This window comes from Neophocaena asiaeorientalis, unplaced genomic scaffold (assembly GCF_003031525.2).
Source record: "Neophocaena asiaeorientalis asiaeorientalis breed wild unplaced genomic scaffold, Neophocaena_asiaeorientalis_V1.1 scaffold633, whole genome shotgun sequence".
Taxonomy (NCBI): domain Eukaryota; kingdom Metazoa; phylum Chordata; class Mammalia; order Artiodactyla; family Phocoenidae; genus Neophocaena; species Neophocaena asiaeorientalis.
The window spans coordinates 469,590-494,369 of NW_020173395.1; the positions used below are offsets into that span (position 1 = coordinate 469,590).

General features: G+C 42.2%; 1 protein-coding gene across 2 annotated transcripts in view; it reads left to right on the forward strand.

The window, feature by feature from the left end:
* Positions 1–24,780, forward strand: part of PINX1 (PIN2 (TERF1) interacting telomerase inhibitor 1) — an 84,113-nt gene that overhangs the window by 20,420 nt on the left and 38,913 nt on the right. For both annotated transcript variants that reach the window (XR_003003487.1, XM_024746939.1), the window contains exon 6: positions 2,416–2,492. Coding sequence is in view for 1 of the 2 variants with exons in the window: in XM_024746939.1 (XP_024602707.1) it covers positions 2,416–2,492 (77 nt within the window). In the remaining variant the exon portion in view is untranslated. The remainder of the gene's footprint in view (positions 1–2,415; positions 2,493–24,780) is intronic.

A 24,780-nucleotide genomic window follows, 5' to 3' on the forward strand; every position in this document is an offset into this window, starting at 1 on the left:
TGTTCCTCTCTTCCAATTTGCTGCACTGATAGACAGGAACACCTGATAATCCTCATGATTAGAAAAACAGCTAAAATGATCATAAATAAACTGCTGTTCTCTGAAAGTATCAGATCATCCTTTCATGGACTTTGTTACATCAGCTTGGCTACTAGAACCTTTTCTCCTCGGTCCTTGAAATGATACGGACAGTTGAAGACTGGTAGATAAATAAACCAAATCCAGGCAGATAACATATACTTCCTATTCCGTTCAGTTTTTTGACTGTCATTTTCTCTGAGACAAGTTTATCAACAGTATTTGCTGTGATTTGACCGTCATTCAGAACTGAGGCCAGTAACTTTCAAACTCATTTTTAACATGTATATTTTATTCAAAACTGGCCATAATTTTATAACATTTGTAAACTATTCAGCCAGGACCATTAACTAATAACTATTTCAACATCACTTCCATCTTCACAGTTTTATCTACCTTTAAGTTCCTTTCCATTGGTCTCTGTTAATTCTTCTCTGTGTTTTGTTTTCCAGATCAAATCCAGAGCAAGGCCTGTAACAATCCTGGTTTCTACATTTACTTAAGTGAACTTTGCTAAAGGGTAGACATTTCTGATATGAGAACCCATCACCAAAACTTTAGAAACACTTGCGCCTTCATTGGTACATTCTCTACTAGCTTGACAGCTTTCCCTTTGATTCTAGATTTGTTTTTCATCACTGCGTGTTCGTGTTTTGACATCCCGTTTTAGAATTGTCATCTTGCATGTACCCTCCCTTCCTTAACCCCTGCAGCATTCCTTTTAGTTCAGTTGCTGTAAAAGAGATTGTCATTTGCATTTCTTTTAGGGTATCTCTTCCATTTCAGGAGCTAGCTTAGGGATGGGTGGCTGCCACGTATTTTGAACTCAGTACAACTCCTTTTTCTGAACTAGAAACTGCCACCTGAATGTGCTCTGCCGTGCAGAATGGGTTCTGCTGAGGGCAAAGCTTGGAATAGATCTCAGACCTCATGAACGTTGTCCACTTCTCCCCACCAGTTTTATTCCCTGCTTTTCTGGTTCATTTTCTGAGTTCCCATCTGGGATAGGCTTCATTTTGCCGTCGAGTAGCTTTCCTTTGGGGTCTTCTGTCTGGGTTCTACATAATAACCAGGTAGAACCAGGAAGCTTCATTTATTTCCAGCTCAGGAAGAGAGGCGAGAGCAGCACAGAGCCACGCACGAGCCTGTCCTCCTGGCAGGAACAGGTTGCACTGACAGGACCCATGAGTCTGGTACTGCAGCCTAGGAAACTGGTTTTGGCGCCTGGTTTTGCATTAAATCGAAGGGTGTTTGTTTTTTTTAATTTCATGGAGTCACTGAGCAATATCATATTTGAATGCCCCAGTGATAGTCAGTGAACTAGAACCCTTCTGGGTCATGACGGTACTTTGCCAAGTCAGTTTGCTGCAGGAAACCAAGAAGATAAGTGGGTCTGTGACAGTGGAGCTCAGGCTTCCAACGCAGAACAAAGACTCTGGTGTCTAACCCAGAGCCTCACTCCCCCGGAGCCTGAAGACTTTATATGTAGTAGTTACATTTTAGAATACATTTACCGTGAAGTTGACAAATGGGACTAGATTTGGTCCACTGCTCACAGGGTATTATTGGTAGAAGTGGAAATTCCGTAGAAGTGAATTTTAAATTAGTTGGTTTGTGGGTTTGAAATTAAGTTAAAGAGTTTAGGGTTTTTAATAAGAATCAAGGATCCTTTGGACACTGTTTTTGCCAGAAGCCATTTAATTTCCGACTCTTATTATGTATCCTTTTATTTAAAAATGATATAGCTATTACAGTAAAAAAAATTAAAGAGAAAAATCTGAAACCCTTTCACCCTAATGCAATGAATTTTATTTGCATTTATTAAAAAAATTTCGTTCATTCAATTAATTATTGAGCTTCTATGTGTCAAATGCAGTATGTTCTCGTTCCTGTGCTCATGTGGGGTTTTGGAGCTACATTTCTTAGCAGCATTTTTTTTATCCTGCATTTCATAATCCTAAGTAAGTAGCTCATGTCTCCTTGAAGTAAACAGGATCTGTTTTCTAAGTGGGGAGCCCAGAGGTCCAGAAATCATACCTTGAAGGCATACCAGTAGTAGAGCTGCTGTAGAATTGAGCTTTCCTCTCGATCTCCATGCTCAGGGCAGTTTCTAACATTAAGAGAAAATCAAGGGTTCTGGTTCACTTATTTGATTTTTAAGTGATTTTTAAATTTATTTAATTGCAGTAATCTGTGAAGGGGAAACAGAAGGTCAGTAGTTTACAAAATTGTTTATTTCTTTTCCAAAACCCATCTTGCTTTCAGGAGTTTCACGGTTTATATTTGTATTCCTTATTTTAGAAAGAATATATTACTGAAGGCGTCATGTTTTTCTAGGGAAGGATCTCTCGTCTCGGAGCCAAACAGATCTTGACTGCATTTTTGGGAAAAGACAGAATAAGAAGACTCCCGAGGTATTAAACCACATACGATTGATTTTTCAACTGTGTATAGAACTATGTATATTTATTACTCATAGTACTTTCCAGGCAGTTACCAAAAAAACCTTCTAGAGGCTTCATACAAAGGCTAAATGGTGTCCTCTGAATAGTAATACTTGATAGATGATATGTATTATGAGGAACTTTAAAAAGAATGTGTGTTCTCTGGGCTTTTTTCCCTCCTGGTGTGAGGACTAGGCTAACCTCCGGGAAGAACGCCTGTTGCTGATGGATTCAACGGGGCCAGCATCTCCCGGCTGCACGAGAGAGGGAGGGGCTCGCTGCAGGCAGCCATTTTGCTCGCTTTGCTCAGACCGCGTAGCTCTCTCTGGAGCGCGGCTGTGGGGAAGACGGTCAGACTCACGCTCAGTCCTGGGCTCTTCCGCTTGAAAGGCGTTTTGAGACAGTGTTGGATCGGCATGGAGAATCTGGAAGGGATTTAGATGTGGTATTCCCTCCGTTGTACAATATTGTTTGTTTCAAAACTAGAAGACAAGAATCGAGTGACTAAACTGCACCATAATTCATGATCCTAACTATTAAATTGGGCTCTGTAATACAGCACGAAGTTCTTTGTGCCATTTCCAACTGTAAGAGGCAGCCCTGGATGTCGTTTGTGTATCAGAATATTAGGATTCTTAGAATATGCATTTCTGGAGATAATGGGATAAAAATATTTAAAATTGATCTTATTGATATCTATGAAAATCTGAAATACATGGTTGCTCTCACTGGCTATGGTAACTATCACTCAGCTAATCTGATGTGTCATACTCACGTTCCTTTATTGGTTCCTAGTCAAGGCCCTGATGACTACAGAGCAAAAAAGACGTGTTTCATTTATTTCTGACATTTCTCCAGACTGTCAGAAAATTTTCCAGGATGGTAGCTATTTGTTACTTAATATAATTTTCAAAGACTTCAGAATTACCAGTTATTGGAAATTTTGTTTGGTGACTTCCTTTGTGGGTTAGGACCAAACTCCTAGTCTTTCAGCACTTTTCTGCCCCCTCATGTGTAGCCATGAGGACAGAGGAGGGAGGCCTGGGCCCCGGGGCCTGCTGAGCAGTACTTCCTGCAGCTCTGCTGAGTTATGTCCAGGCAGGTGGGTCATTAGGGAGGGAGCCTCCCGAGTTCAGGCTGCACTGGATGCTTCATTCACAGGAGGCTGTTGAAAAAAAGAGCCAGGGTCATCAGACAACCCAGCTTCTGGTCACACCTCTGCTCCGCCCCTCCCTGGTTCCTGTGGGATGTGGATTAGGCCCTCTGCCTGGTTCACCAAGGACTTCACCAACCCCCTGGCTTATCTCAGTTTTCCCCTCCTTCCAGCGTCCTCAGTACCCTCAGGGATGCTCTCTGAGCCTCTGCTCTGCCCTAACAACCCCGCCTGGCCACACCCTGCGCCTTGACCTCAGCGCCACACCCCTCCCTGGGTCCCCGGGGACTGTCTTTCTGTCCCAGCTCTCCCAGTCGTGCATTCCCGCTGCACCGGCTTTTCTGAATCCTTGCCTTGGATTACTTGATTCTCCCTGCTGCCAGCCTTCATTGCCCCCAGCCAGCGTCCTCTCTCTCCAGCATCCTCTTTGAAATTGTACAGTTGAACAGATCGGGGAAGGAAATATTATTTATGGGCTTCTGGTAGAACTTTAAAAGAATTTATGTGGTAAGCACAGGAAAGCTTTTTGTTATAGGAGATCAGAGGTTTCTCATCCTCTGATCGCTATCTATCTGAGGGCTTACTGGTGTGGGATGCCATAAGGTTTTTCAGCACTGCACGGTACTTGACTTTTTGGCGGTGTAGTCGTTTATGATCTGGTTAAAGCGAGCCGTTCCCCTGTATTTGAGGAGTTCCAGAAACAGTTCCCTAGTACTAGCCCAGGGAAAATCTATTTTGGTACACTTGGTGTGGAGAAGACCAAACTTGATATAATTCTGTGTTTTGTGCAAGAATGATATCCAGGCACATCGTAACCTCTCATTCTGCTGATGCATTTAAGATCCTGCTTGGTGGAGAGGCTGTGTCCTATCAAGGTGCAGCTCCTGCTCTAGAGCCGTGCTTCTCCACCACGGTTGCACAAGAATGGGCTGAGGAGCTTTAAAAAAACTGCTCTTGTCAGGGTCCCACCCCAGATCAATGAAATCCAAAGTCTGGGTTAGGGTTTGGGCATCAGCACGTAAAAAAAAGAGAGAGCCCTTTTGTTTGTTTTTTTTTAATTAAAAGAAAAGATATCCTACCCAGATGATTCAGGTGTTTATTCTGCCGTGTAATGAGGAGTAAGGCTTGAGAACCACTAGTAGAGGCCCTGACGGGTAACTCTGCCTGTTGGAGCCTTGGCTGTAGTGTCAGGACTATTGCCTAGAGCAGGGCTTCTCAATCCTCATGTGTACACAATCCTCTGGGACTTTTGTTAAGCTGTGGGTTCTGTTTCACAAGGGCTGGGTGGGACCTGAGATTCTGCATTTCTGAGGAGCTCCCGGGCGATGCCGCTGCCGCTGGTGGCACTGCCACATGTGCCGCAGGGAGCGCATGGGGCCTCTGCAGTGTTTTTTTTTTTTTTTAACATCTCTATTGGAGTATAATTGCCTTACAATGGTGTGTTAGTTTCTGCTGTATAACAAAGTGAACACTCTGTAAGATAGACTCTAGGTCCATCTACCTCACTACAAATAACTCAATTTCGTTTCTTTTATCTCTGCAGTATTTTACATTTGACACACACCTGCATGTGTATATGTACTTAAATCTAATCACATTTTTTTAGGCACCAAATAAAACACCTGTCTGTAAAGCAGTCACTTTTAAATTTGTCTTTTACACACATATGGATTTTCATATATTGAGTTCGCTTTTATTGAGGCATACCTGTACCTTCGTTGTTGCTAAGTAAACCGTTGCTAAGAAACCTTACCACGTTAATTACAACAGCCCTTCTAGCTGAGGGCTGGAGTCCTTTGATCAGATCTGTTTGAAAACACAACCTCTTTTGGCTCCAGTGTTCAGCTGGCAGGAATATTGCTTTGTTTTACTCCCTTGACCCCCATAGCAACATTGGCCTCAAGTCAATCTTTGGCATTACCGAGGCCAAGGCGCTGCTGGAGGTCAGATTCTGGAGTCTCAGAAACCATGGTGGTATGAAATGTTAAAGCGGTACTACCTCTCTGGGTGCTTTGGATAAGGTGCTGATACTGATCCTGTCTTTGCATCTAGGTTTAAAGAACCTTGGGCGTTGTCCACATCAGGCTTGGGGAGCGTCATACCTCTCACATTAAGCCCAGCCCGCTGATTTCTACAACCGCTGGCTGTTACGATCATAGAAATTACAGCTTTATTAAGCATTTGTGTGCCAGACACTGTGCTAGACACTCATTTCTCTATTTAATCCTCGTAACTGTCTTATGAAGTAGGCATCATTATCGACCTTTTGCAGAGGCTCGGAAAGGTCTGTTACCAGGCTCCGAAGTGGCACAGATGGGATTGAAATCCACATCCCTCTGACTCCAAAGTCAGTGCTCTTTCCCCTGTACCACACTACTGCCAATGTTAATTAACTTCTGTTGTGTTAAAAAAAAAATCTGCATTTTAATGATCTAGTTATGATGTAGATATTTTATTTGAGATTTTGCCAGAGACATAAATAGTTAATATTTTAACAGAACTTTGTGGAAAAATGATTCTCATTTTGCTGAAAATAATAGTTTAAGTTTCAAAACGTCACTACCTTGCCTTCAATCAGAGTTGAACTGTTAGGGGTTTGGAAGCATATTACCAAATGCCTGGGCCAGCTTTGGGAACATTTTACTTTGTCATTGGAGCTGTAGGCAGGCTGAATTAAGAACAAGCTAGCTTGAGTTCCTGGAGCATAGGTACCATGTTACTTGTGTATTTTCTGGTCTCTCAAATGAACTGAATGATCTAAATACACATACACACACACACACACATATATCCCCAAAACATTAGCAGCCCTTAATGAATACGTCATGAGGTTTTTTTGCTTTTTGTTTTTTTAAAACTTTTAATTTTGAAATAATTATAGATCCACAGGAAGTTGCAAAGATAGTACAGAGGGGTTACATCTTATTAACTATCATACAAGATGAAAACTAGGAAACTGATGTTGGTGCGATCTGTGTGTAGTTCTGTGCCATGTCATCACGTTTGTGGATCCTGTAACCACTGTCGAATTCAGATGCAGAACTGTTCCCTCACCACGAACGTCTCCCTCATGCTGGCCCCATTTATAGTCACGCTCCCTCCACCACAGTTCCTCCCCCCAGCAATCACTGTTGCTAATTGAATTGTCTGATCTGAAATAGAATATCATGTATATGGATCATTGGATCTCTCACGGTCTGATGCTGAGTCTGCTCATATCAGTGATGATCAATACCCAGGTTTTTAAGGGCTGATTGTAGTTTCAGTGACCTGCCTCCTGCACTTTTCCATGCTAGATTTTATGTCTTCTGTCTCATGGGTCTTTCGAGAACGCCTTGTAGAATCAGATCATTTGATGTCTCTAAAGCCCAAGGTTATCGGTTAAGTCATTTACTTTAGTAATTCTGGAAGTATATCAAACCGTAAAGTGATATATAAATATAGGGTGTATCATAATGTGACAGATTTGCCATCTGTAATGTGTCAGCATGGGAGAGCTCCTTGGGCAGTGTCTTGGGGTACACTCATTATGGGGAGGTTGGTGAACTCTTTTAAACTGCGTAAAGAATTTGTGTGTGGGTCTGTCTGCATGTGTGTTTGGATATATAAAGTCCAGTGCTTTCATCTGATTTTCACAGGAGTCCTTGAACCCTAAAGAAACTTTAAATCCAGGACTATGCATAAAAACAAAACAAACTCTTCCCAATCCAAAAAAGAAAATTTTCTTTGTGAGGGTAGTACGAGTTGCTTATAATATGCAGAAATAAAAAGAGATTCACATCAAAACAAAACAACAACCCAAGCTAAACTCAAGATGTCCAGGACACGTTTATGAAGTTTAAATTACGCCTTCTATTCTGTCCCTGACCTTTATACATTTAATGAAGAAATCGATCCACTGTATTTTTTTTTTTTTTTTTTTTTTTTGCGGTACGCGGGCCTCCCACTGCCACAGCCCCTCCCGTTGCGGAGCACAGGCTCCAGACGCACAGGCCCAGCAGCCGTGGCTCACAGGCCCAGCCGCTCTGCGGCATGTGGGATCCTCCTGGACCAGGGCACGAACCTGCGACCCCTGCATCGGCAGGCGGACTCCCAACCACTGCGCCACCAGGGAAGCCTGATCCACTGTATTTTTACATGTGGACTTTCTCATCTGTCACATACACTGGATGGACAATGACCTACTTAAAGAGAGAGGACTTACGCTGTACTTGTTCCTGGGTCCCCAGTGTGTGATCTCTTCAGTGCTTGGCACACGGTAGGGATTCAGTAAATTGAAATTTCATTGTACTTCTGTTTTTAAAAAAATAGACTTGTTACTCATCTTAAAAATCATGGCTTGTATAGCTTTACGGTTGATATTTGAAGTATTTTTTTCTTTTTGAAATGTTTTGATCAGTAAATAACTCCCTCTTCTCTGAGAACAGGAAAATTCCATCAACTAATTTCAATCCAATGCCAAGCATAACCCACTAGTGTCCATAGTAGATTTTTGAGGAAGGATTATTGAATGAATGTTTGCTTATGCCATTTTATGTTTTTAAAAATCAATCCTGTTTGCCAGAACTTGGTTTTCCAACATTGCATTTCACTCTGGAATAGTTTTTCACAGGCTTGACTGTTTTTCATTGCAGTAGAAGTTAAAGCCTTCCTGTCTCTTCAGGGACTACACTCTGACTATATTCATGGGAAGATGGTAACTCTGGATTGGAGTACGCCTAAACTGGAGATGTATGCACTTCCTACGGAGACAAGGAAATGATTGAATATGTTGAATTGAAATTACTAGGGCCCCATGAGACCTGCAGCGGGTACTTGTGCTGGCCAGTGCCTGCTGGGAGTTAGAGGCACGTGTGTGTGTGTGTGTGTGTGTGTGTGTGTGTGTGTGTGTGTGTGTGTGTCTTTTCTCACTTGGTTGCAAGTTGAAGTTGGAGATACTGAAAAACAAATTCTGTTAGTTCCTATCTCGTTGAACTTCCTGATACTCCTTTCTTTTTTCCCTTCTCTCATTTTTTCCCTCCCCCACCTTCCCAGTTTCCTTCCTCTATCCAGCTTGTTTCCTGATTCAGCCTTATCACTAGAGAAAATACTCCTAAACCATAGCGAGGACTGAGAGTGTGTTACCAGCATTTCTACTTTGTTTCTCTAAACAACACGCTTCTGGCATAGGCTTTGGGCCAAATAATTGTCAATTTCTTCACCTTTATAACCTGATTGAATTAGAAACCATGTATTTCTTATGTTCTCTCAGGATACCCAGCTAATGATCACTTGCCGTGCATTCCTCTGATAGCTTTTGCTTTTTGAACCAAAGCATGACTTCATTGTGGTTTGTGTCCCTTTCTCATTAATCATCACCAATCCCCTTTCCCATATCTTGCTGACTGTCAAATCTGAAAACTAACTTCCAAGCAGATTCTTCTCTTTTGGGTGGTTGAATTCATGGGGCATTTTAGACCAGTCTTTCTTCTAGTTCTATAGACTACCCTAAATAACTCAGAGGGGAAGATCACTGGGAAAAGAAGTCTCTCTCTCTCTCTCTTTTTTTTTTAAATTTTTTACTTGAAACACCTTTGAAATGAAGGCTGTTTCTCACTGGTTCTGAATTTTCATGTTCGTAACCCGTATTTGTGAACTGGGTTGAGTTTTGTAAATGGCTTACCAGATGTGGGCTCTTATATTTGAATGTGCCCACTTCCTGCAAACCTCTGTCACTCTGCCTCCTGCCTCACCCAGATCTGCATCACCATTCAAAAGGTGAGCAGCCTTCCAGCCTAGTGCTTGCTTAAGGTGATCTTATGATGAAGAACCTTTTAGTCAGAGGTAAATTTAAACTAAGCCCACAAACAAGCTAAATAATACATTTATATATAATACTATATAAATAATACTAATAAATAACATTAGTTTTAATAATGTAACTGTTATAATAATATAATGTATTTATTAATACTGATAAATAACACTATATAAATAATACATTTATATAGTTTGTTTTTTGCCAGCAATGATGACATCAGTAATTCTTGTCAGCATGTGTATTTTTTGGCTGCGCCACATGACATGCAGGATCTTAGTTCCCGGACCAGGGATCGAACCCATGCCCCCTGCAGTGGGAGCACGGAGTCTTAACCACTGGGAAGTCCCAAGTGTTTTGACCATTGATAACAGAATCAAGATTCAAAATAATCTCTCTAAGCTGGGACATTTGGCCAAAACTAAATAGATGAAATTTTGTGAAGATATGTAAAGTCTCATTTAATCCTTGGAAAGAACTAATCTGGTAGCAGTTGAATGAGAATTACCTTAGAGCCTGGGACATGTAACCTGACCACAAGTTTAACCTAAGCCAAAATATGCAGTGTGGCAACTGTCCTGAATGCAGGCTTGGGCTGCTGCTTTAGAAGCAGCTGAAAGCAGCAGGTGTTTGAGGTGTTTTCTGCACTGGTGACTGTATTTGTTCTGTTCAGGCCTGGGTCCCATATTTTATAAGAATGTGTTCAGAGCATGGCATTACGGACAGAGGTATCTGGAAAGCATGTTATACACAGGAACAATTAGATGAGCAGTTAGGAAATTCTGCCTGGACTACAGAGAGATCCTGACTTCGAACTTTTGAATGGTTTCAGGGGTCCTCTAGGAAAGGAACAGATTTGTTTGGTAAACTTCAGAGGAGGAACTAGTACTGATGGATGAAATTCACAGAAAGATTTCTACTCAGAGAAGGGAGGCAGCATGGGCCGGCAGAGCTGGCCAGCTGGATAGGATGTACCTCGTGGTTAATTTCCTGGAGGGATTCTTGTAATAGGTGAGAGTCTGAACTACGTGCATGTGAGCTCTTCCAAGTCTAAGGTTCTCTGATTCTGGAGGAAGGAGAACACATGAAATACTCACATTTGAAAAGGTACTTGACTTGAAGTTTTACATTTTCCTAGACTACAAAGGAAAGAGCATTACCTGATTCCTCTCCCTTATTCTCATGTACTTGGGCAGTTTTGACTTTATCTACTTATGGTCTTTATCCAGGAGATGAATGTGAAAAGTGTTTGATGTGTTCAAATACGAAATTAACTAATAGTGAGGTAAAATAGCAAGTTGTCCTGGAGATTCAAGACTTAAAAGAGTTACTAGAAATGGCGAGTGTCAAGGTGAAGGTATCCTGTCAAGACAGTTGTTGTGGATATCCCTATTTTATCTGTCAACTTCATGTTCTTATTTATAAAATGAGAGTGTTGAATTACATGTTCTTGTAGTAGATTCTGTTTTCCAAAGGCAGCCTCAGTGATGCCTCGCATTCCACATACTCTTCTAGATTGACCCCTGCTGGTTTCTCGTCAGGAGATGGAGCCCGGTCCCCTCTGCTTCCATGTGGGCAGGCTTGTGACTTGCGTGTAGTGGTGGGGATTTGTGTGACCTTTGAGGCTTCGTCAGCTAAAATTCTTGCTCTCGAAGCCTTCAGCCTTCATGTAAGCAGCCCAGCTGCCATGAGCCCCCAGATTGTCAGAAAGCCCAGAGCCCAAAGTAGCCTGCATGGAGAGACCGTGACATGGAGAATGATGCAGGTACCCAAGTCTACACAAAGAGCAAGAAGTGCCTGGCCAGCCCCCTGCTATGCCAGCTCTAATCCCTTTTTGACAGTAGCCACGTTAGAGACCCCGGGCAGACCCAGCCAGCCAGGCTTTTCCTCGAAATGCTGGCCCAAAGAAATAGTGTGCTAATGAAATGGTTGTTCTTGTTTTAAGCTGTTCCTTTGGCGGGGGTGGGGGGCGGGTGGGGGTTATCTAGATAACTGAAATGGCTCTTCTAGGACCCGTCATTCTGCGGTTCTGTGATTATCCATTGATGGTAAGCCTGGTAGAATTATCTTAACTAAGAGACGGAGGAAATGATGTCATCTAATGAAATGTTCTCTTTCTTTGGTTTCTTCTAAATTAGGCTCATTAAGTGGCATATAGTATTGAGAATAGACACTTCAGAGTTTCATAAACATATATTTGAGCCCATGAGTAGTTTGAAGACTGTGTGATTTGGGGTAAGTTATTTAACCTCTCTGAGTCTCAGCTTCTTCCTTCATAAAATGGGGATGATAACATATCTAGCAAAGATGAAATAACAAGCCATGTAAAGCTCTTAGCAAAGTCCCTAGCATATAGTCAGTGCCCAATGCATCTGAGTTGCTGCTGCTAAGAGCACTGTCATCCCTGGAATTAACACACACAAAGTTATGATGGTAATAACTTCCACTGAAAGCTTAGAAATGTGAACATTTTAATCCAGTGTACACAGTCACGTGCTGACTGACATTTACTATAAATGTACCGACTAAACCCACTCATTGCCAATGAGTCCTCCCTTAAATTTCTCTAGCAGAGAGGCTTTTGTTGTCATTTTGCCATTACAGCCATTAGAGAGGACTTCTTAGCACATCAGTTCTGTTTCAATTAACATTTAAGATAGGTAATGACTAAGGTGGTAATCTTCCTTCTAATATGATGTCCTGTACAATTTGGGGGAGAGGTATAGGCATTTGTTTAGAGTGTAAAGAACTCATTGCTTTTAAAAAATGAAAGAAAACTGAAATGGAAGCTTTTTATTGTCATCGTTTATTGAGTATCCATGGAGATGGATGGGAGTGAAGTTAACAAAATGGATTTCATGCCGTTGCTAGTCCCAAAAGATTTATAGTGTTTTAGTACCTTTAGAGTCTGTTTGTTTATATAAGGATAATGGATCCCAAGGACAGAAAGACCCTTAGGATCATCTAGTTTATGCCCCTGTACCCAGCAGGACTGTTTCTGTCATCATCCTGCAAATCAGTCTCTTTCCATTAGCAGTAGAAAGGGAAAACATTTTTAATGTGAATTTCAGAGATTAAGTGAGATAGAAAAAATGTTCCCATTTAAAGGGGGTGTGGACAGTACAGATTATATAGAGAGGTCCTAGAAAATTTCACTTTTGCAGACATTTACCAGAGAATCGAGGGACAGTCTATTTAAGACAGTCTATTTAAGACAGTCTATTTAAGGCAGTCTATTTAAGAGGTATCAGGACGCCATTATCCTATCCTTTCTTTTCACTGAAATCCATCTAAGGAACGTAAACATCCTTGGAGATATGAAAACTAAGACAAAATAGTAAATAGTTTACCAAGGATTTTAAGTTTTGAACCAACATGATTCTTTGTACCTAGTATGATCTTTACTTACTGAGACACAAAAGGTATTCTCTTACAGGTTATGTATAGTTCTGTTTTCTTCTCTTCCACAGAAAGTATAGTTTCTTGGTACTTATTAATGGAAAAGCAGGAAAAACTTCAAAATTATAAACATTTAACCATTCTGTAATTATTTATTGAGTACCTAGTGTGTCCCAGTCATTACTCTAATTGCTGAAGCTACAGGACAATAGGACTCAGCTCCTTCGCAGAATTCATGGTCCTCTGCTAGAGGAGATGGCCATATAAACACCTTGACCATGATGTAAAAAGTTACCTGTGAGAATCTAATACATAGAATCTTTTCTACAGAGTATTTTTCCCAGAGCAGCTTGAGTGATCTTTTGAAAATGGGATTGAGATCATGTCACTACTTTGTTCAGAACCCTCCCACGTTTCCCTGTCACACTCAGAGTAAAAGTCCAGTCCTTACAGTGGCCTGAAGTCCCGCGTGACCACACCCACACCTGGCGGCTCTCACACGCGCTCTCACAGTCGCTGCCATGCTCACCTCTGGTTCTCCCTGCCTGCTCTGCTCTTGTCACTCTGGCTTCCTTGCTGTTCCTCCAGTAGTTCAGGAGTGTTCCTGCCTTAAGTTTCAGTACTTGGCGGCTCCTCTGCATGGAATGTTTGCCCCCTACCTACTTCACGTTTTTGTGCAAATGTCATCTCACTTGGCCTTCCTTGATTTACCCTGTTTATAGCTGGAAACACAGACAATAACAACAAAAAACCCTGACACTCCTGTACCATCTCCTTTGCTTTATTTTTCTCCATAGCAGGAATCCGAGATTCACAAAATAGTAACAGTGATGGCGGAGGTGGTAAATCCTCTTCAGGACAAATGAGACGTGTTTGCGATCTCATCTGACACAGACTGCTAGTTTGTAATCAAGCGGAATTGCACAGCAGAGACTGGCTGCTTAGACCCGTCTTGTTGAGTGTGCTCAGCGGTGTACTAAGGATGGTTAAGATGTGCTTCCTGTCTCCTGGATGTGTGAATACTCACATCTGTCCTCTGTAGGAACTCATATTCCGCTGATATTTGAACGTCTACTTCTCCGTGCTTTGGTGCGTGTCAGGGGCGTGGAGAAGGGTAAGAAGCTTAGAGAACTTGGAGCACGGTGGGCAGCTGCCTGACTGCGGTGAGGTCGGTGTATAAATAGCGCCTTCGATCAGGTTCCTCGCTAGCCTCGTCTAATTCAGAGTGCAGGTGAAATCGTTCCAAGTGAGGAAGAAGCATTGCAGAGCTAAGTTTTCTATTGAGCACAGCTTTTGATAAAAGCAAGAAGAGCTAGATATTGACTTTTTGGTGCCTGTTCTATCAGTGGTCTGTTAATCAACAGAGAATAAATTATTGCTCTTCAGAAACAGGAAAGGATCCCCCTTGGCTTGAACGGGTTTCCACCTTTCTTTTCTTTGTTTTTTTCTCTTTATTGGTAGAGGATCTTTCCTCCAGCCATTTGCTCCTTGGGGGTTTTGTTAAGGACTGAAGGGAAACTGAAGGGAGCTCTTTTGATTTATCTTCTATCCTTTCCTTTTGGTCACTCCACAGGGTAAAATAGCCGAGTTGGCTTTAATGTGTCGCCATTAGAGACCAAACATTAGCTGGAATAAACCATCATGCCTCACAATGAAAAATGTCCCCTGATTGGCTAATTAATCAGTCAAAGGGGAATGACATGGCTCTTGGCTTGAGGGACTCTGCTGGAGAGAAACAGGCTGTTGATAAATGGTTTTCCAACAAATTCATATATCAAGGAAACTTAGTCATTTTTTAACTATAGTTTGTGTGACTGCAATTTTTTCCAACTTTCCCTTTTCTGCTGCTCTTGCTGTTTAGGCTGCGTTTTTTGTTGTTGTTGATAGAAAAATATAGGATTTTAGGTATGAGAAAATAAATGCCTTCTCCTTACTCACGTCTGTTAGTCTGATTGGTTTTGATTGTCTAGGTTTATCAGTAGGTGAAAGAAAATCAGATAGCTTTTTCCAAAATTATGGATTATAAATATTCCTGGCTTACTTCAAAGTTAAGATCTTCAGATTTTAGTCCACACTGTCTAAATTTGAATCCTGGTTCCATCAGTTGCTAGCAGTGAGACACTGGGCAGATTACGTAACCTCTCTGTGCTTTAATTTCCTCATCTTTAAAACAGAGATAATAATAGTTTCACCTAATAGAATTGTGAAAATTAAGTGATATCATCTATAAAGCATTTGGAACAGTTCCAGCGCAGCGTGATTACTCATTAAATATTCATTGTTTTTTTTTAATCAAAGTAATATATGTACGTAGATTTAAAAAATTAAGCTGCCCTGAACATCACGAAAAGCAGCATTCATCTTTTGTACCCCTTGCCTCCTTACCTCCTAAGCCTGCTTCCTACAGCACCTTCATTTCTTACATGGTATCTTGTGTGGTATTTATAGGGCAATTATCTCATGGTATTTATCTTCATATTTAAAGCACATATCTTGCATTGACTTTCTTGATGTGTTAGTCTAACATTACCTGGACTTTTATTTTGGTAGGTTAGGATTTAGGCCTTTTACCATTCAAAATACTGATGTATTATACTTACTAGTTATTTTAGTGTTTGGTGTTTATATTTTTATGACTATGTAAATACTGTTCACTGCTAAGCCAAGTAGTGTACCATAACTATATTTCCTTTTACAATTTTGTGTTGTTTTCTGGTGGGGAATGAAAGGCGTAACCATGTAATTTTCCCCGTGCCCTCTACTAGCCATGTCATATAAAACTTTCTGCAGTGTCACACGTGTCTGATAACCTGTCAGCTCAGTCTTTTCCCCAGGAGACCGCCCTCCCCGGACCCTTTCTGCCCGCTCAGTCTGGACTGCTTGTTGGGTTTGCTCTGCGCTGTCATCCTAGACATTCCCCTCCACTTTGCTCCTGCTACCTCCTCTGTCCTGCATCCTGCGTCTGTCTCCTCACTCATCTTCCAGCAGCTTTCTGGGAAGGCATGCAGTTCTGAAAATCTCTGTCAAAATGCCATGGCAGATTGTGTGGGTATACAATTCTGGACTGAAAATCATTTTCTTTCAGAATTTTGAAGGCATTGCTCTAGTGTCTTCTGATATCCATCCGTTGGTGCTGTTCTTATTTCTATCCATGACATATATCTGTTTTCTGCTTTCTCTTATTTCTATCCATGACATATATCTTATTTCTATCCATGACATATATCTGTTTTCTCGCTGTTCTTATTTCTATCCATGACATATATCTGTTTCCATATATATGATATATGGATCTCATATATCCAGAGAAAACAGGATCTTCTTATCCTGGGATTTATAAAATCTTGTGGAAATGTGAGTTGTTGGATATTTTTAGTCACCAGACACACTTGATAGGCCTCCCAATGTGAAGTTTCATGTTCTGTCAGTTCTAGAAAATTACCTTTTATTGATTCTTTGATTACTTTTTCCCCTTTGTTTTTTCTGGAATCATTAGTTATGTGGTGGACATCTTGGGTTATTCCTCAGATTTTTCTTATCTTTTGTCTACTGTTTTTCTATATTTTTCTACTTTTGGGGAGATTTTCTTAATGTTATCTTCCAACATTTCTATTACAATTTTAAGTTTTACGCTCATATTTTTAATTTCCCAGAGCTATTTTTCATCACCTGACTGTCCCTTTATTTTTAAATAGCATCTTGTTCTTGTTTCATGAATATAATATATTCCCTTGTCTCTGAATGCATTATGTTATGAGATTTACAGGTGGTTTTTCTTTTTCCCCGAGCTCCTTTTCTCTTTTGGTTTTGGTTTGTTTCTTTCCTGCTGGAGCATTTCCCCACAGCCTGACGTTCCTTTGCTGTCTGCGCTGATTTCAGAGTCAGTGAGCAAATGTTGAGAGCTGCTCAGGCAGCACCGCTCAGCTGGTGAGTTGTGCTGTGTGGAGTGGTCACGGCAACTTGGCTTTTTCCTTGGGGAACCCCCAGATGTCAGAATTTTTGCAGGTCTTTTCTTCAGTGGATTCAGTTTCTCTAGAAGGCACTCTTGCTTGGGGAACATGGGTGGAGGTCATTGCATATGTGCTCTGGCCTCCCTCTTCTTGGGCGGCCGTCTCACCCTGCCGTCCAACTGCAACCTAGCGGAGCTTCTGTGTAGCAGAGCCTCTCGAGTTGAGTCTTACCAAAGATTAAACCTTTTGTCTCCTCACACATTTTTATTTTAGAGGTAAAAATCTCTATTCCCCATTCCATAAGAGGATAGGGATATTCAGCTAATAGTTACTAAAGGAAAGAAGGTTAGAAACACTAAGATCCAAGCCTTTCACAACAAAAGGAAAATTTGTTCAAAATTTAACAACCCTTTTTTCTCATCCATCAGTTCCAAATTGTAAACTGTTCTGTCTCAAAAGACTTGGGCAGGGGTGTTGTTTTCAAATCCTGACCCTAGTTTTATTCCAATTTTAAAACAAAAAACAAAAGCTTACCCTATTTGCTATTCAGATTTACTTCCTTATGTGAGGCGTCTGGAAATAATCTAAATTTTAGATTGCCCCAGGGCTCTCCTGTGGGCCTCCCCTCCCTCCTCTTCTTTCTCCACTCCCTCATCCTCATCCTCATCCTCATCCTCATCCTCATCCTCATGAGTGTCTCCTACTCAAGCCATTAGAACGTGAGCCTGATGAGACTGCAGAAGCCCCCGCTTTGAAGTGAAGGAGGTTGTGTATTTGTCGTTACCCTCCTTTCCTTCAGCTCTAATATTCGTTCTTCCTGTGAATTTAAGTGCAAGTCATTCGCTGCACGCCTCAGTTGTCTACAGTGTGTCATGGAAGCATGCAGTTCCTAATTCAGCCCATAGAAATGTGCGAGTGGATTGCAGAAGGTACTCTGAGCATGCAGAAGTGCACTGTTGTTGCTGCGAGCCCGGCGTGGAAGCCATTTGGGCTGATTCCTGTAGGCAGCAGGAAGCCATGGGTCACGTGTCTGCTGCTGGCTCCCATTTTCCTCTCCCACAGAAAGAGTGCAAGGTGTTCTACCAGAAGAGATGGGCCTCACCTGCTGCAGGTGTGCCTTTCTTAGAATTACAGTTGCTCTATTGGGAAAGATGAGTGGCAACTAGTATGATGTTGAAGTGGAAAGAGTCACGAACTGAGTGACAGGAGTATCTCCTCTTTAGTCTTAGATCTCTCTTGGCAGTGACACTTGTGACTCTGAGCCAAGCCTTTAACTTCTCTGGTCCTGAGTTTTAGATTGAGGCATCAGCGGGGTCACTCCAGGTGAGAATGACGATGAGTGAATGAAACACATACCCGAAGTCGCAGGGAAAAACGTAAGAGCGCGAAGCACCTTTTTCATCATTGTGCATCTTATTTACCCTGCACAGTTGAATAGTGGACTTGAGTATGATATTTGATTTCTTTCTTTCCTTTTACCTTCATATCCCTTCAGACCATCACCAGCTCCTGTTGATTTTGTATGTTTAACATACCTACCGCATTCATCCTGCTTTTCCATGTTTACCGATGTCCTGATCGTTATTACCCCTGAATTTCTCTCGGAACTGGTCTCCCTGACCTCAATTTTTCCTTTTTTCAGCGTGTCCTATTATCATCAGTTTCCTCAGAATCTCTCTCTTGTAGTGTTACTGTCCTGCTCAGTCATCGCCAACATCACACACACACGCGCCCTTAAACACCCGCACCCCAGACCCTCCACCACGTTGCCCTGCTCTGTCTTCCCAGTGCTAACGCCTGTTGCCCCACGCTGCAGATCTCCCCCAGGACGGTCCCAGCCAGCCCCAGGCAGCCTTTGTCCTACATCTTTGTTTCCCCACGTCACTGCCTCTTCTTCCATTGCCCTCGCCTGGTCCACTCTGCCTGTCCGAGTCCTTCCAGTGCAGTTCAAGTCCTGCTTCCCACCACTGAGGAAGGAAGAGGAGGCACACATAGTTGTTCTGCTGAGCAGCCACTGGAATTAAAGTCCTGGCTCATTGACGGCTTCAGCAGATTTTTACTAAGTGCCTCTGTGCCAGGCACTGTTCTTGGCTCTAGGGATGCAGCAGTGACGAAGCAGACGGGAGTCCCTGCCCTCGGGGGGCCTGCGTCATAGTTACACCCTCATGAAGGGGCTCCTCTCCACAGCCTCTTGCTTCACGCACCTCTGCATCCGTCTGAATTTGCTCTCCATGTGTGCTGCCTCAGTGCGCTACCTCTTCATCACCCTTCTAATAGCGTCTGTCTGACTCTTCTACCTTAGACGGCGGCCGTGACTTGTGTCCATTCGCAGGCCCTGGCCCGGTATCTTTAATAGTTGCTCACTAAGAAACTAGGTAACTGTGAGTTAGACAGATTGAACTTTTTTAATACTCATGGGAATCCAAATGTATTGTTTTAATTGCAGGTTAATTTTCCTGCTTCTTAATTGAAAAGTACATATAAGCATTGTTAAGTTTCTGGTTACTGCTTTAAAATTACATTAGCAAAGAACAAAGGAATGATGTAATGATGTGGCAGAACCTCGTTAACTGTTGATAAGAATATTGACAGTTCACCAATTTTTGTAGAGATCTGAAAGTTTTCATAATACAAAATTTGTTGGGGAACCTACTGATTATAATATTCTTTAACATTTATTTAGCTCTGCTCAAAGAATGGTTCAGTTATTTCATGTGGTGCGTTCACAATGTCATGGTCATTCTTCAAGTGCAAAGTTGTTAGTTCCCAGTTTTTGTCATAATGTGACCTAGTTTGCTCCTCCCTTAAATCCTTTCAATAAGTTTTCTTGTCATCTGTGTTAATATTAATAGAAATCAAGGATGGAAGCTGGAGGTGAGAGGGAATAAAGGTGGATGAAAGATGCCTGCCACAAGAGAATAGATATTTTGATTCTTTTGCAGAATGTAATTCCCCTGTTCTGTGAGCACTTCCTCCCCCCCATACCTAGAGGTCTGCTATGTTCCTTACTTATGGTTCATCTTCTTGATTGTGTGGGACAGAGTTGAGGCGTGGAAACAGTAGAGTCCTTGGTTCCTCCTGGGCCCACTGTCCTCTGTCTACTCGTGCCTGCTTGGGAAATCTAGATCTGGGAGTAGCAAGCAGGAAGGAAGATTTAGGAATGTAGGGTAACTCATAGGTTTTTGTCATCATTTGGGTTCTGGCAAAGGGACTGCAGTCCCAGAATGGGAGCAAGTTCAAAAAATGGTGGTTTTATCATCGGACTTAGGAATGGAATGCAAAGCTCTTCCAAGCCTGGAATATCCAAATTAGATTGGTGTTCCACGAGTGAAAGTTGTTTTCATAGTGAAGTTTACCCTTGTACGTGGAGCAAGAAGTTCTGAGGGAATTGGCTTTGGTGCGTGAGGAACACACTGCGTGAAGTCTCAGAGGTTTGTTTCACCAGTCCAGGTGACCCAGGCATTGTCCACTCCCTGAGCTTATTCCTGAAGTTGTTCCGTGTGCTCCTGGGGAGGGAGTTCCTTGGACTGTATGTGATGGGATTTATGACTTGTATGTCCTTTACTTCCCTTTCACGCTGGAGGGACAGTGCCATAAGTTGGCTACATTTCAGTGGCTCCCTTGCATGATACGATGTTTTCTTTACCACTTTCAGTCTGTGACCAGCAGCGTCTCTCACGGGGCAATGATGAAATCCATGGTCAATGATAGAAATGCTTTTGTTTGGCTGGTAGTTAGGATTCTTGAGACACTGATCACAAGCTCAAAGCATCCAGGATTGGGTTGGAATGATAACAGTTGTTCTATTTATTAGAAGGGGGCTTGGCACAGTTCCGTGAGTATTGATTGTTTTAAAAGCTGGAAGTCTTAGGTGCAAGTCCCAGTTCTGTCACTTGACCCTCAGTGCGACTTTGAGCAAGTTGTAGGGTTTTAGAACTGTAAGGGACCGTCTAGGTCCTCCCTTGACTTGAGGTCCATAGAGGTTGAGTGCAACCACAGGCGGGGTGAAAGGATTCCATTCTTCACTTCTGGTTGAGGGACCACACTGCTATCTGGCCACTTACCTGCTCTGTGCTTCTGCTTCCTCACCTGGACAGTATGGATGGAACAGTGTGTGTGTGAACGCATTTTGGAGACTCATTAAGACGTAAAGCAAATGTAAAGAGTGTCATTATCTTTGAAATGGTAGGAAGTGAGTACAGGCAAATAACCTGGATCGTATTTATTTTCTCCTACTTTAGTATATGAGAAATTGAGTTTGAGGTGCAGTTTTGTAAGTCTTCAGTGGAAATCCATCGCGTTTCTTTCTTCATCCCCACCTGCTCTCTCTGCAGGATGAGGCAGGATTAATCTGTGATATTAGGAAGAATTCACCGAAGTTTTTATATGTTCTAGCATTCTGTTTTTAGTAGCAGTATACACACGAAACGTATTTGTCTCTGTCTTGCTGAGCTCATGATAATAAAATGTAGAGCTGAAAAGACCTATGACAAGGATCCAGCAAGGTGGCGACTACCTAAACTTAGGGTCTGCTGTGCAGAAAGGAGAGTTGGGTGGATTTATTGTCCCTGCTAAGCGAGTGCCTCAGTAACTGCTGTGACTGGAGGCCGTGGGGAGGCGAGGCGAGAGAGTGGTGTAACCTTAGGCATTTGTCCTTTATTCTCAACCAGCTCGTGTAGATAAACTCCATTCTATTGTTTTCGTTAACTGTGACTAAGAGAAACCCAGTTTACTCATAACAGCACTTGCAGTAAAAGAACCACAAAATAATTATCGTTGACATTGTGTAGAACCCTGTGGTGACATCCAAATGCATCAAGGTAGTTTAGCCACAGGGTCACCCTTAAATTGGCTGGTTCGTTCACACATTTGCCGTGTCAAAGCAGTCATGCAACCTCAAGGTTCGTACCAAATAACAGACTCTTCCTAGGTAATGTCCCTGTGCCCAAGGTCTCACTTCGTGGAAGTGACCAGTCTAGATAGAAAAATGTAATTTAAACTAAGAAGAACAAAAGTCTTAAAGAACAGAAGTAACGAACGGTAAACGGTGTAGGAGAGTGGGCAGAGTGCAGGCTTGCTGCACACCTGGTCTCAGTCTTGACTCGGCCCTGTGAGTTCTACCACCTTAGACAGGAATTTTACTAGCTTTCCAGGAGTCAGGTAGTGACAGATAGCCCAGCAACGTTTTCCTAGACCCTCGTTTGGAGCAAGTTCCCTGTTCAGCTTTGTTGGAGGTCACCCTAACTTGGAAAAAAACTGTTTTCCCCGATAAAATTTCTAAGATCCATGTTCAAGTCCGTAGGCCTTAAACATTGTACTCTGACCCCCTGTCAGCTGACTTCTTATCCCATGGACCCTGGCTGCTTGCTCGGATGCCAGGCCCCTTCACTCAGACGCATGCAGACACGCATGTTTTGTCCACTCCGCCCAAACTGAGAGTGGCAGTGGGTGATACTAGACAGCTGTGGGCTTGTTGCCCACTTGGCTTTGGCCCAAGTATCTGTGCTTGTCCCTGCATACTTCCTCTAGGTTAGGCCACGTACCTGTGCATTTCAGACTCTGTCAAAGACAGACTTTCATAAGCCAGGCAGATGCAGTGGGAATGAACTGGAATCTTTTATGGCAGCTACAGAACACAGAGTAAGGTGAATAGCAGAGCCAGGCTGGAGAAAAGTGAAACAAGAGCAGACAGGTCCGTTCGTCTCCCCAGCAACTGTCAGGCCTCTGGGGCCTGAAGGGGACTGTTCATCCTGTAATGTAAAAGCAACAACAACGAAGTGCTTCAGGCGTGAACACACATTTTGAAGTCTTGTCAGTTTTACTGAAACTGTCTTACATTGATAACGTATTCAAGTATAGTTAATAGTATAAAACACAAGTGCAGGTCTGTCAGACATGTAACTGGGCCTACCATTTTCTGTAGTTTTTTTCTTCTGTCCAAATAGAATAGATTACAACTGCACTGAAATTAAAAAGTGGACAAAAGTAGAAAACCTTTCTCTAAATATCGAAGTTTATTCAAATACATTTTAAATATCATGCTGCACTTAATCATTTTTCTAAGAAAATAGGAAGAGCCCTCATCTCTTATTTTCTGTAGAAGTGTGTTTAGGTGTGAGCTCTCACTTTCTTGCAATTCATATGACGGAAGGAGCAAGTTTTCTTACAAAGAGAGAGCAGAAAGTGATGTGCTGGCAAAACATGAACCTCAGGCATCATAGATAATCCCTAACCAAATTAACAGGCAAGGAGAGGGGAGGGATTTTCCCCATCAGGGCAAGCCTTTTTTCTGGCCACTGGTACTGAAGATCTGGGTGACGCCTGTTGTTCTAATATCAAATAATTGCTTCTTGTGCACAGTTTGGGAAAACCGAGTATTTTCTGAAAAGCTGACACTAGGAGGCGCTACTAAGCAGTGATTTAGTCACTGCTTCCCATTCTCAATTCCAGGTCTTAACAGGCAGAAGAGTCACCTAGTGAGCTTGTTAAAAATGCATATTGTAGATTGGCTGGCCTCTAGAAATAATTATTTTTTAACAGGCCCCTAGATAACTGCAGTTTCAGAAACACTGACTAGGTCATTAGACTTGAAAGAATTTACCTTTCTGAAATTAGGGTGGTCTTCCCCCTTTGAGAGAGTTGCAAAAGCAATTCATGAGGCTATGGAAGGATTTCAGTTTCCAGCAGCTTGCTGCCAAAGGAATTTTCCTAAGTACGCACCAGTATACAGCTTTTGAATCTCCTGGTTGACTTTTCATAATCAGGAGTCCTAGCTGTAAGCTTGAGTGATACCAAGAAGTTGTATTTTTTCTCCGTTTTAGTAATTTCCGTTTTATGTTTTCTTTTATGTATATATCAGTTGAAAGTATACCTTCATATTGACTTTTCCTCTTTTAACCATGTGCTAGTTAAAAACTGGTAAAAATAGTATGTAGCCACAATACCTCGTTCACCAGTTATGTTTAGGGCAAATGGATGTGGAGGGTATGGAAGTCAACTTTCAGTAACTCCTTGGGGCTGACCATCGTACTTCTCTCAGTATTTGAGCCGCACACATATGCACATACTTTAGTGGGCCTGAAAACCTTTACCCAGATCACATGTACTCTGGGAGAAGTTAAGTTTTCCAAAAATCTGGCTGACCAATTTATTCAAAAAAAGCCTACCTACCTATGTCTTATAGTCATCTCAGAAGCACATCCATTGCTAGGGTAAATCCAGAGTGGACTCTGTCTCACCATCTATTCTTCATTTTTAGTATAGCTTTTACTCATGAGAAATCAAGGCAACTACTTCATATTTTCTCAGCTTAAAAATACTTGCTTTGGGTCCTGAATCAGGATGGCAAGTAGGAAGATCCTGAGCTCACCTCCTCCCGTGGACACACCAATACTACAACTACATATAGAACAACTATCTCTGAGAACGACCTGAAGACTAGCAGAGCAGATTTCCTGCAACTAAGGATATAAAGAAAAGGCCACATTGAGATGGGTAGGAGGGACAGAGATGTGGTCTAGTCAGAATCCACCCGCCTGACTTATGGGTGTGATGACCCATAAGCTGAAGGGATATCACAACCGTGCAGGTCCCCCATGAGGAGCAACTGGTCCGAGCCCCACGTAGGGCTCCCCAGCCTGGGGAACCTGAAGTTGGGAAGACGAACCCCCATAACATGGCTTTGAAAATCAATGGGGCTAATGTCCAGGAGAGCTGGAGGGCTGTAGGAAACCGAGCCTCTGCTCTTACAGGGCTCATGTATGATTCACTCACTCTGAATCCCAGCACAGAGGCAATAGATTGAAAAGTGCCTGGCTCATTGAAAAGTACTCATACAAGAGGGAGATTCATTGATAATTTTAGGGCTCTGCTGGGGGGGCAGGGATCTGGTTGAATTTCCTCCAGGGACAGAAGTGCTAGTGCCTTTTTTTTTTTTTTTTTTTTTTTTTTTTTTTTTTT